This window comes from Drosophila hydei, unplaced genomic scaffold (genome assembly GCF_003285905.1).
Source record: "Drosophila hydei strain 15085-1641.00,03,60 unplaced genomic scaffold, DhydRS2 tig00008114-arrow-pilon, whole genome shotgun sequence".
NCBI lineage: Eukaryota > Metazoa > Arthropoda > Insecta > Diptera > Drosophilidae > Drosophila > Drosophila hydei.
In genome coordinates, this window is record NW_022045827.1 from 2,540,001 (window position 1) to 2,552,796 (window position 12,796).

General features: G+C 42.5%; 1 protein-coding gene across 1 annotated transcript in view; it reads left to right on the forward strand.

Moving 5' to 3' along the window:
- LOC111599044 (serine/threonine-protein phosphatase 6 regulatory ankyrin repeat subunit A) overlaps positions 1-12,040 on the forward strand; it is a 32,712-nt gene extending 20,672 nt beyond the window's left edge. The window contains exons 6-19 of the mRNA XM_023314560.2: positions 498-590; positions 1,880-2,093; positions 2,170-2,465; positions 2,530-2,832; positions 2,893-4,320; positions 4,459-4,995; positions 5,061-5,267; positions 5,341-6,034; positions 6,481-6,567; positions 8,220-8,431; positions 10,592-10,720; positions 11,190-11,298; positions 11,659-11,879; positions 11,993-12,040. Of these exons, the coding sequence (XP_023170328.2) occupies positions 498-590; positions 1,880-2,093; positions 2,170-2,465; positions 2,530-2,832; positions 2,893-4,320; positions 4,459-4,995; positions 5,061-5,267; positions 5,341-6,034; positions 6,481-6,567; positions 8,220-8,431; positions 10,592-10,720; positions 11,190-11,298; positions 11,659-11,879; positions 11,993-11,998 (4,536 nt within the window). The 3' untranslated portion in view covers positions 11,999-12,040. The remainder of the gene's footprint in view (positions 1-497; positions 591-1,879; positions 2,094-2,169; positions 2,466-2,529; positions 2,833-2,892; positions 4,321-4,458; positions 4,996-5,060; positions 5,268-5,340; positions 6,035-6,480; positions 6,568-8,219; positions 8,432-10,591; positions 10,721-11,189; positions 11,299-11,658; positions 11,880-11,992) is intronic.
- The last annotated feature ends 756 nt before the right edge of the window (positions 12,041-12,796 follow it).

Genomic DNA, 12,796 nt, shown 5'->3' on the forward strand with positions numbered 1-12,796 from the left:
ACTAACAATGACATCGGCACGCACATTTGCCGCGTCTCCACTTTCTATATAGCAGATATATATATATATATATATATATGTATATATATGGAGACTTCATCGATGAGGGCGCTCAACTCGTTGCCAACAACAAACACATTTGGGCGATTGGGGGTGAGCGGCGGCAGATCCGCAAAAGGGGGTCACAACTTGCTCTACAACTTGATTTACTTGCCTGCTGAGCAGGCATGGCCGGGTACAAGGGAGGGGTTGGGTAGGAGGTGTTAAGCGGGACTTTCTCATGCGCCTTTGCCAGTTCAAAGTTCGCGCGAAAAGTTGCGAACTTGGCTAAAAATAGGCAAAAACATGCAGCCGTTAACACTTGAGGCATGAATTGGCTAATTGGTTATTTATGTTTTACGAGAGTGTGCATGAGTGTGTGTGCGAGTGTGTGGGCGAGTATCGCCGGCCTAATTATGTTACCAATTTAAGCTATATGAGTCCATCTATCTTTATAGCGTGGCAAAATCCCATTGCTGCTGGCTGTGGAGTCGGGCAATCAGTCCATGTGCAGAGAACTTCTAGCTGCACAAACGGCAGAACAACTTAAGGTGAGTCTAACCAATTATAAAGCAAGGTATTTAAACTACAGCAGAGATAAAAGCGACTGAGCGAACTGAAAATGTATTTGAATATATATATAAAGTGTAGGCAATAAGACAGAGCAGGCGGAAGACATGCGAAATCTATAAAATATAAATAAATATTAAGAACAAAATAAATATTTTATGTGCAGACAGCAGACATAAAAGGAGCATATTTGTTTATAATAAAATATAAATATAAAAAATATAAAAAGTAACAATAGAAGTGGAAAAGTGGAGTAGGAAATATTTAGGTATTGCGTGAGTGCTAAAGTGGAAAGCGGAAAGAAAATCTGCTGGCATTGAAAGGAAGCTAAAGAACTATATACCTTCAAAGTAGGGCAGTACAAGGAGTTCATAGCACTGCCATAGGTCTAATCTAAATGATAGTAAATTTAGCTAATGCTAACCTGTTTTTCTTCACATATAACTTATTCAGTTGGTAAAATATTTCAGCTTCTTATATTTTTATTCTTGACATCTCAGCTACACTTTTACTAGCTAATCTACATTTCAAACTCTAGACACATGCAAATAACATAAATTAAAATTCGCGATGCGTGAAAGAGATTTGCCTAATCAAGTCTTAAGACTTTTTTTTAGATTTTATGCAAATAGCTTTGACAGGGTCACAAATCAAAAATATTATCAAAATGCAGAAATCAAGCAAGCTTCAGCTGTCAAAACTTGACCAAGTTATAAGAAAATGCAAATGCCGCGATATGGCAACGCTACGCACAAGTGAACTGCGGCAACAGCGCACGCAATGCGAGAGAGAGAGAGGGAGAGAGGGAGATAGAGCGAAAGCGTTAAAAAGTGCAACAGTGCAAAATGCGACATTGGGGCAAAGTTTTTAGTGTTGTTTTCAATTTGCACGGCAGACACCAACGCACACACACCTGTATCCAGGTGTGGAGTCAAGAGCAGTGCGTGTTGATGAAATTAACCAAAAAAGGGGTTAAAGTTAAAGTTCGAGTTAGTTGACTTTGGGCCAAAAGTGCTTGGCACGCAATCAGCCGGCTTACAAAGTGGGTCAAAAGTGTTGCGAAAACGCAGTTAAAACATATTGAACAGGCCAGAAGTCGAGGGGCTGAGAGTGTGTTGTCCAAGGAGTTAACCTTGTTACGGGCCTAACTCGATTTGCATATTCAAAAATAAACCAAAAGGCGATGGCAATCGGTGTTGCCTGATTTGGAGCTGCAATTTCTTATGCTTGAAGTCTTTTTCTGCTTTCCGTTTTCGGATTTGGGCTTCAGGCAACGACGGCCAATGGAGACACGGCCTTGCATTTGGCCGCCAGACGGCGGGACGTCGATATGGTCCGCATTCTGGTTGATTACGGCACCAATGTGGACACTCAGAACGGGGAGGGGCAAACGCCGCTGCACATTGCCGCCGCGGAGGGCGACGAGGCGTTACTCAAGTACTTTTACGGGGTGCGTGCATCCGCCTCCATAGCGGACAATCAAGGTGAGTCAGCAGCAGGTAAAACCCGATTCGTCAGTTATTTTTTTTTTAATTTTTCTCCTCTTCCTGCTGCACGCAGACCGCACACCCATGCATCTGGCGGCCGAGAATGGACACGCACACGTCATCGAGATCCTGGCGGACAAATTCAAGGCGAGCATCTTCGAGCGCACCAAGGATGGCAGCACACTGATGCATATCGCATCACTCAATGGCCATGCTGAGTGCGCCACGATGCTCTTCAAGAAGGGCGTCTATCTGCACATGCCCAACAAGGATGGCGCCCGCAGCATACACACTGCTGCTGCCTACGGCCACACGGGCATCATCAACACTCTGCTGCAGAAGGGCGAGAAAGTCGATGTGACCACCAATGTGAGTAGGCAGATCAAAGGAAAACTCTTGTCTAATGCTCTTCTGCTTCTAATATCCCTTCCAGGACAACTACACAGCACTGCATATAGCTGTGGAGTCAGCCAAGCCAGCTGTTGTGGAAACTCTGCTTGGCTTTGGCGCCGATGTGCATGTGCGTGGCGGCAAGCTGCGGGAGACGCCGCTGCACATTGCTGCGCGTGTCAAGGACGGCGATCGCTGCGCTTTGATGCTGCTGAAGTCTGGAGCTAGTCCGAATCTAACGACCGATGACTGCCTGACGCCGGTGCATGTGGCAGCGCGTCACGGCAATCTGGCGACAATGATGCAGCTCTTAGAAGATGGCGGCGATCCGCTCTACAAGTCCAATGTGTGTAGCGCCAATCAGTGTTGACTTCTTTACCCACACTTAATCACTTTGCCTTTGCAGACTGGGGAAACACCTTTGCATATGGCATGTCGCTCGTGTCACCCGGAAATTGTGCGTCATCTGATTGAGACTGTGAAGGAGAAACACGGCCCCGACAAGGCTACCACGTACATCAATTCTGTGAACGATGATGGCGCCACGGCGCTACATTATACTTGCCAAATTACCAAGGAGGAGGTGAAAATACCCGAATCCGATAAGCAAATTGTGCGCATGCTGCTCGAGAATGGAGCCGATGTGACGCTGCAGACGAAGAACGCACTGGAGACGGCCTTTCACTACTGCGCCGTCGCGGGCAACAATGATGTGCTGATGGAGATGATCTCGCACATGAATCCCACGGACATACAGAAGGCCATGAATCGACAGTCGTCGATCGGCTGGACTCCGCTGCTGATTGCCTGCCATCGGGGGCACATGGAGCTGGTCAATAATCTTTTAGCGAATCATGCGAGGGTCGATGTGTTCGATACGGAGGGACGATCGGCGCTACATCTGGCTGCGGAACGGGGCTATCTGCACGTGTGCGATGCGCTGCTTACGAACAAAGCCTTCATCAACTCCAAGTCGCGCGTGGGACGTACCGCCCTGCATTTGGCGGCGATGAACGGATTTACGCATCTGGTCAAGTTCCTCATCAAGGATCACAATGCGGTGATTGATATATTGACGCTGCGCAAACAGACGCCGCTTCACCTGGCGGCGGCCAGCGGGCAAATGGAGGTGTGCCAGCTGCTGCTGGAGCTGGGCGCCAATATCGATGCGACTGATGATCTGGGCCAGAAGCCCATTCATGTCGCCGCCCAGAACAATTACTCTGAAGTGGCCAAATTGTTCCTGCAGCAGCATCCGTCCTTGGTGAATGCCACCAGCAAGGATGGCAATACTTGTGCCCATATAGCTGCCATGCAGGGCTCCGTCAAGGTGATCGAGGAGCTCATGAAGTTCGATCGATCCGGCGTGATATCAGCTAGAAATAAATTGACCGATGCCACGCCCCTACAACTGGCCGCCGAGGGCGGACACGCAGATGTGGTAAAGGCTTTAGTGCGCGCCGGCGCCTCCTGCACCGAGGAGAACAAGGCCGGCTTCACGGCTGTCCATTTGGCAGCCCAGAACGGACATGGCCAAGTGCTGGATGTGCTCAAGAGCACCAACTCGCTGCGCATTAACAGCAAAAAGCTGGGCCTAACGCCGCTGCACGTCGCCGCCTACTACGGCCAGGCGGACACTGTACGGGAGCTCCTGACCAGCGTGCCGGCAACGGTCAAGTCGGAAACACCTACGGGCCAGAGCCTCTTCGGCGAGCTGGGCACCGAGTCGGGCATGACACCACTGCATCTGGCTGCCTTCTCGGGCAATGAGAATGTGGTGCGATTGCTGCTGAACTCGGCGGGCGTACAAGTGGATGCAGCTACCGTGGAGAACGTAAGCTAATGATCTTTTGCCAGGCATCATAGATTAGGTTCCTTTTGAGCAAGGATTAAGCAGTTGCTCTTCATCAATTTTGTTATATTCCCCTCTTACTACAGTCATTCCACTTACTAATCGAACTATCTTCTCTAGGGTTACAATCCGCTCCATTTGGCTTGCTTCGGTGGACACATGTCAGTGGTTGGTTTGCTTCTGAGTCGGTCGGCGGAACTCCTGCAATCCACGGATCGTAATGGTCGCACTGGTCTGCATATCGCTGCCATGCACGGCCATTTCCAGATGGTGGAGATCCTGCTCGGCCAGGGCGCTGAGATAAATGCAACCGATCGCAACGGTTGGACGCCACTGCATTGTGCTGCCAAAGCCGGCCACTTGGATGTGGTGAAGCTGCTGTGCGAGGCGGGCGCCTCGCCCAAGTCCGAGACGAACTATGGCTGCGCGGCTATTTGGTTTGCCGCATCCGAGGGTCACAACGAGGTGTTGCGCTATCTGATGAACAAGGAGCACGACACCTACGGCCTGATGGAGGACAAACGCTTTGTCTACAATCTGATGGTCGTGTCCAAGAACAACAATAACAAGCCAATACAGGAGTTTGTGCTGGTCTCGCCAGCGCCCGTGGATACGGCAGCCAAACTATCCAATATTTATATAACACTCTCGACTAAGGTGCGTAGCGGGGGACTTGACTTTAAAGATCCATTCTAATCCACGGACATTTTGTGCCCTTGCAGGAGAAGGAGCGCGCCAAGGATCTGGTGGCAGCTGGCAAGCAATGCGAGGCTATGGCCACCGAGCTTTTGGCTCTAGCAGCCGGCTCCGACTCCGCGGGCAAGATCCTTCAGGCCACGGACAAGCGGAACATGGAATTTCTCGACGTGCTAATCGAGAACGAGCAAAAGGAAGTCATTGCTCATACGGTGGTCCAGCGATATCTGCAAGTGTGTTAATCAATCTAGCTCAAATTGCTTAAGCCAGATCACAACTAGAATTGAATCTTGACTCCTGCTTTAGGAACTGTGGCACGGCTCATTGACCTGGGCGTCGTGGAAGATAATGTTGCTGCTGGTTGCTTTTATCGTTTGCCCGCCTGTATGGATTGGCTTCACATTCCCGATGGGGCACAAGTTCAACAAGGTGCCGATCATCAAGTTCATGTCCTACCTCACCTCGCACATATACCTCATGACCCACCTGAGCATTGTGGGCATAACGCCCATCTATCCGGTGCTGCGTCTGAGTCTGGTCCCCTACTGGTACGAAATAGGTCTGCTCATTTGGTTGAGCGGCTTACTTTTGTTCGAGTTGACGAATCCCTCGGACAAATCGGGATTGGGATCGATCAAGGTACTCGTCCTGCTGTTGGGCATGGCCGGCGTGGGCGTACACGTGGTCGCGTTTCTGTTCGTCTCCAAGGAGTATTGGCCGACATTGGTCTATTGCCGTAATCAGTGCTTCGCCTTGGCCTTTCTCTTGGCCTGCGTACAGATCCTGGACTTTCTATCCTTCCATCATTTATTCGGGCCTTGGGCCATTATTATTGGCGATCTGCTTAAGGATCTGGCGAGATTTCTCGCCGTGCTCGCTATCTTTGTGTTTGGCTTTTCCATGCATATTGTGGCGCTGAATCAATCATTTGCCAATTTTACGCCCGAGGATCTGCGGAGTTTCGAGAAGAAGAATCGAAATCGAGGCTACTTCAGTGACGGTAAGTCCAGACGTTTGCTTTTTGCTTCAATTTCCAATTACTTTACAAAGAAAAAGAAATACCTCTTGAGTTTATATTTTGTGTTTGGAATGTTTTCGCAACATCCTTTTTGGTTGTTCCTTAATTATTATTATTAAAGTTCAATGTGTCTTGATAAGTATCTGTATCTGCCTTGAATGAAACTGTGTGCTCAATGTTCACTTATGAAATACAACTACAACCACAAAATACAACAACAATTTGCATGCTGTACAACAAACCAAACTGAACCAATCCTCTTTGATGTCGTCATGTGTTAAAAAAAATACCCCAACCACCTACCCCACTAACCCCCGCCCTCGCCGCCCTTTGTGCTATATCGAAACCCCAGTCTAACTAACCCCTAACTAATCAATCTTTTCTCTGTTTACCGCCCTGTATAATCCATGGATAATCCCATGCGTCAGACGATATGCCCACTCCACGACCTCCGCCTGTGGAGAGTTATGTCGATAGTCGCTTCAGCGAATTCCGACGCAAACACAAAGATGATCGTAAGTTCCCTTCAGTCGCTATTTGCATGGGCCCCACATATCTGCATATATGGGCTCTATCTGTCTCATATATTACTTACTAAATATACTCGTTCACAACTTATCCGCAGGTCGGCGGTCCTAGCATTATTTTGGGCCGGCCGTCCGCAGTTTCTCTTGCCTTCAATGTTGTGTGTAAACGTTTTTTATTGTCATTTATCTTATTTTCCAGTTGTAATGGAAAAAGCAACGCTGCAAATCCCACACTTAATACTTATATACCCGATGTTAGCCTTGTTCTTGCTCTTCTTAAGTTCCTTTCGTTTGAGGCATGTTTTGTTCGTCATGGTCAACGGATTCCGTTCTACATAAATATATATATATATATATATATACTTATATATATATATATTTATATGTATACTTTGTGCATTCTCGATGTTGTGGAGCAATCAATGTTTTATAGGTATCATCTGCTGCATTATTATATTACTATAAATATTTTATTTAGTTCTGTAATTGTAAATGCTTCAGTTGCTTTATTTCAAATATAGATTTGAAGAGCATGCGTATTCTTTCTGATTCTTTATTTTTTCTTAAATATTATTGGCAGTTCTTGACATTATTTAAAATGGGAAAAGACAGTTCTTAAGAAAGCAGTTTGACGCAAGAGAAACTTAGCTGAAGACATGTTACTAGAGTGTAAATTAGGAATAGATTTTATATACAATTTTTCTTTCTCATTTGACATAGCTATAGAAGCCTTTTAATTTATAAAGGAATAGTTAACTAATGTTGGTTTTTAAATATTTAAAATATATTTTTAAATATTTTAAACATACTTAAATTTTACTTTATGATAAAACTTCATATAAATTTCTCCAAGATTTTCTATAAGAGTTCAAAAGCAACACAAATGTGTTTAGCAGATCTAATAGAGCTAATAAATATTCTAAATATTTTCTTCATTTGAAGTATTATAGAGCGCAAAGGCTTAGGTTTCTTCAGTTTCTAATTTTATTTAATTTTTTGCTATATAATTTTTTTTGGTTTTTATCATTTATTAACTGCATTTCACACATTTGCGCAACGTGTACAAAATAAACCAAAATAAAATAAATAATAATTCAATATTGCATGTTGATGTTTTGCAAAAGTCGCCAAATGAACACAAAATATATATTCTGTTTAAATCAATGTTGAAATTCAATCAAGATATTTTCTGGGCTTAAAGCTTGTGCCGCTGCCGCTTGGCAAACACGAAAAAAAAATACGAAACCCAAATTAATTCTGCACAAAACGGCGAAACGAATCATATGAAGAAAACTCCCACACGAAATATCGATAATTATCGATGCTGTCGTATGTGTGTTGAACCGATAATTAGTTACCTGAAACAATCGAATGCCTGACGTGTTGCTGTTGTTGTTTTCCTGCTTTTAGCCACCAAAAAAAGACAAGAAAAATCGTAAGAATTCTTGCACACACGCCTGTGCCAATATCAATGTCTATCAATCAATCAATCAATCTAACAATATGCAGCATAAGCCCACAAGTTTCGCCTCACAGTTAGCTCGTGTTGTGTACTATGTTAAAAGATATATTTATATATATATCTATATGTATGAGTATATGGAAAGAAAGACAAACCAAAATTCTTTGGACGTTGTTAGGACCCATGACACCATTTCTGGCTTTCGAGCGTCTGTTCTTCGCTGTTTTCGGACAAACGACCACCGTGGACATCAATCCCATGCGACATTTGCGTCCCGAGTGGACCGAGGTGCTGTTCAAATTTGTCTTTGGCATCTATTTGTTAGTGTCTGTGGTTGTACTCATTAACCTGCTAATTGCCATGATGTCGGATACTTATCAACGCATACAGGTTTGTATTGACAATCTTCACTAATCGCAAACACTCTCTCTTCCCCTCTTTCTCTCTCTCTCTCTTCCCTCTTATCAATATTTATGATTTGATTTCAATATATATATAAACATATGTAAATTTAATATTATTATCATTTTAATGCTGTGTGAACAACCCCGTTAACCGCAATTGGCGCTCGTTACCTGTTGCTGTTGCTGTTGTTGGGGGTTGTTCGATGGGGCCAAATTGAATCGGAACTCGATTTGGCCAATTGACCAACCACAATCTCAAATGGGCGTCCGTTATCTTTTTATTTTTCAAAACCAATTTCAACGCTGTGTGGTGTCCGTCGACATATCAAAATGGGGGTGGAATGTGATTCGGTAATTGGGTCGGTGTGGGCTGGTATCTGTCAAATGTGAAATGAAATCGGAATTTGGAATACGAATACGAATACGAATACGGAAATATACGACACGACACAGTGCGCATGCATCCGATTAACTCATTCGAGTTACTGTTCTTCGCCGTGTTTGGCCAGACGACGACGGAGCAAACGCAAGTTGATAAAATCAAAAATTTAGCCACGCCCACTCAACCGTATTGGGTTGAGTATCTGTTCAAAATTGTCTTTGGCATATACATGTTGGTATCGGTGGTTGTACTCATTAACCTGCTGATTGCTATGATGTCAGACACCTATCAAAGAATTCAGGTAGTATTGCTAATGGCGCTTAATAATGAAAATCTCCTTTATTCTTTAATACTTTTTCCTATGCTACTCAAAATAACATTAAATATATATTTATATAACATTAAGCTATGTATTCAATAATAATTAACTAACTTTCAAGTCTTTTTCAGCTAACTGCGAGAGTATTTAGTTTATAACAATTAGTAATATTATATATAATTAGAGGCAATTTTGCTGGGAAGAGAAGCAGCTGGTGATCTACAGTGAGAAGCTCACAGAATTTAGATAAGTGAAAAGCAATGAACAAGCATATAGCAGAGTAGGCTTTAAAGGAGAATTCACAATGTGTATAGAGAAAAGGTAAAAGAAAAGCAGAAATCTGATCTACAAGAAAGAAGCGATGTGAGAAGCTTGCAATCAAAAGTAGCGAGAAACAAAGTCGAATGAAGTTAGCAATTGTATTAGATGTTAGAAGAACTCAAAGTATTAAAGCAAGAAAAACTATATAAACAAATTGAGTGACAGGAGAGAAGCGGACAAGAAGCAAAGCTAACAAGTGAGAGCATATAAAGAAAAGTCAAGAAATATAAAATCTAGTCTTCATAACTATTCATGACCATCAGAGCTATGATCTAGAGTAAAGATCTTGGCAGCTATGCCAACACATCACATCGCTTCTCGTGACTATTCTGAGGCCAGATCTTAGCAAACTTATAAAATTTATAACATAATATAAAATAACAGTAAAACAAAATATATTCCCTATCAATTTTAGCGTTAAATGTGGCAACTTTTGTAGATCCATCAACTGCCCAGACTTGCATCTTCCAGGTTTTTTCGAGAAACAAAATTAATAGCAATCTGTGAGATACAATCTCTACTCAACGAACTGATTGTATCTCATAGATAAAACACCCTGGCTTATAGATTAGATTAAAATTAGTATGTGCTAAAAACAAACAAATTTCGTCTGTGTTATTAGCTTTAGACCTAGTAAAGCGCCTAGCGAAAGTAGCTTTTTGTGACTAGTGTTGAGCAATACGCGTGGCCAGTGTTGGCAACTGCATGCTTTACAACAAATAACTGCTGCATGTTTCTGTGTCTATGTCTATGTCTATGTCCATGTTTAAGTCTCTATATATATATACAAAATATACCAATAAATGCGTCCGATTTTGTATACCAATTTCTCGTTTAGTATCTGTGAAATACTTGAGAGTGGCTAGATACAGCGTATCTACGGCTAGAAATTGTTAAGCAAAATCAACGTCTACATTTGTATATTTCTTTTATCGAAATTTCTCAGTTGCAGCGCTTAAGATAAATATTTAACTATATGTATTCCAACTGAAATTGTGAACGCTTGAACAAGTCATGAAACTCATTTGTGTAAATCGTGTTCTTGTTCTATTTTATATATTTATATTTATATCATGTCCCATCATCATACGATCATTCAATGCGAAAAACCTATGAAATACTAGGCACAATCCGACATCGAATGGAAATTTGGCCTATCCAAGCTTATACGCAATATGCATCGCACCACAACAGCGCCATCGCCGCTTAATTTAGTTACCACCTGGTTTATGTGGATCGTCGAGAAGGTCAAGGTAAAATATCAAATAACAAAAACAAAACTACAAACTGATAAAAGAAAACAAAAACGAACTCTATATAAAACACTTAATCAGACCGTGTCAATCGATCAGAACTCGCGTAGTTGCTGACCTTTTCCGCCTACCATTTAAAGCAATTTGGCAACAACTGCAAGTGGGGCCGAGCCCCACAATTTTGATTTACAAACAAATGTGTCAACGACTGTGTCTACAAATGCTTTAAGTGTGTTGCCTGTAACTGCACCCTGTTGCTGCACCACCCTGTGTTAATTGTATTGCGCACACTTGGTCACACTTTTTTATTATTATTGTTGTTTTTCGTTCGTTTTGCTCTTGCATTGCTTTTGATGTTTAACCAATGTGTGTTGTGTCTCTTGTCTCTGTATGTTCTGTTTGATTGTCATGTCCCGCGTCTCTTCCCCTCTCAAATGCGCCTTGACCCAATCAAACGCTCACGCCACAGACACGCATGAAGAAAAAGAAGCGTCCAAGTCTGGTACAGATGATGGGCATACGTCAGGCCAGTCCACGCACCAAAGCCGGCGCCAAATGGCTATCGAAGATCAAGAAAGGTGAGCAATGTATGTATCGTTACCTTACGAGTGAGTGACCCCTTTTCCCCTCTGACATACACAAAAGAGAAAACTTCTCTCTACGCTCAACGTTGGTAAAAGTGCAAGAGTTTTGTAGCAACAAGCGTTTGTCCGTCAACTCACTCGCTCTACCTCTATCTCTTTGTCTTCCTCTCTCTACCTCTCTCTCTCTATCTATACGTAACTATGACTGTTTTTTTCTATATCTACTCTACTCTTTCTACAATTGGCGCGCTCTAGCTCAAAATTTCTTTCTCAACTTCCAACTCTACTCTCTCTCTCTCTCTCTCTACTTACTTTGAGAGAAACATAGATAACTTATATTTGTTTAATTCTCAGACTCTGTGGCCTTGTCCCAGGTGCATTTGTCACCTTTGGGCTCACAGGCCAGCTTCTCGGCTGCCAATCAGAATCGCATTGAGAATGTCGCCGATTGGGAGGCGATTGCGAAAAAGTATCGTGCGCTCGTTGGCGACGAGGAGGGCGGCTCTCTGAAGGACTCGGACGCGGAGAGTGGCTCGCAGGAGGGTGGCGGCGGTGCGCCTCAAGTGCCGGCACAGGTGGGCAAGGGCAAGGGCAAGGCAGTTGCCAAAAAGTAGAACTACATTTTGATCGCTTGGCTAATAAATTTAGGCTTTTACGCATTGGCTTACTAAACGAGTTTCGATTACAGGTCTAAGCATCATCCCACTCTGCTACTACTACTACTACTACTACTACTACTACTACTACTACTACTACTACTACTACTTTCTACTCTATCCAAAACTTCTCTTCCTTACTTCCCCTCTTCAATTCTTCAACTCTCCCATCTCGACTGTCTTTTCGCCTCTACCTAATCTAAGTAACTCTAAAGCTAAGTTGCACCAATATAAAAACATCAAGAAACATCTCTAAGCTAAGCTTCACTTAAACTAAATGAATTTAGCTAGAATATTGAAATTGTTTTTGGTAATTTGTAAGCCTTTTTCATTTCAATTTAGTTAAACAAACAAACAAATAATTTTTTATATAACAACATTTCAATCAAACAAAGCGAACAACAAAACAAGTTTTCCATAATTTGAGCTAAGTAAGTTTTTTAGATCCTTTTTGGATATACGTCGAAGTCATCCCATTTGCCTAACTTCCAAGCATTTTAATATTTTATACTTAAGCTAAAACCATTTTAAGAAGATGAAGAGGAACCTGAAGTTGATGATATCTGTAGCAATATTTATATTCGTATTTTGTAGTTTGTAAGTTTTTAACTTTAGCTTCACTTGATAACATTTTTATCTTTAAGCTTTTCGAACACGTGGCGTTGTTTTTCTTTTATTTTTTTTTTAAATTTTAATAAATGTGAAATTTATTCATATATTTTTTATTCGAATTCTAAGTGTAAAATTTATATATGTATTTACTGAAGAAATATACGCCTTAAATTTGTTATGTGTACTTATGTGTAAATAAATAGTCGTATTTTAAATAACAAAAA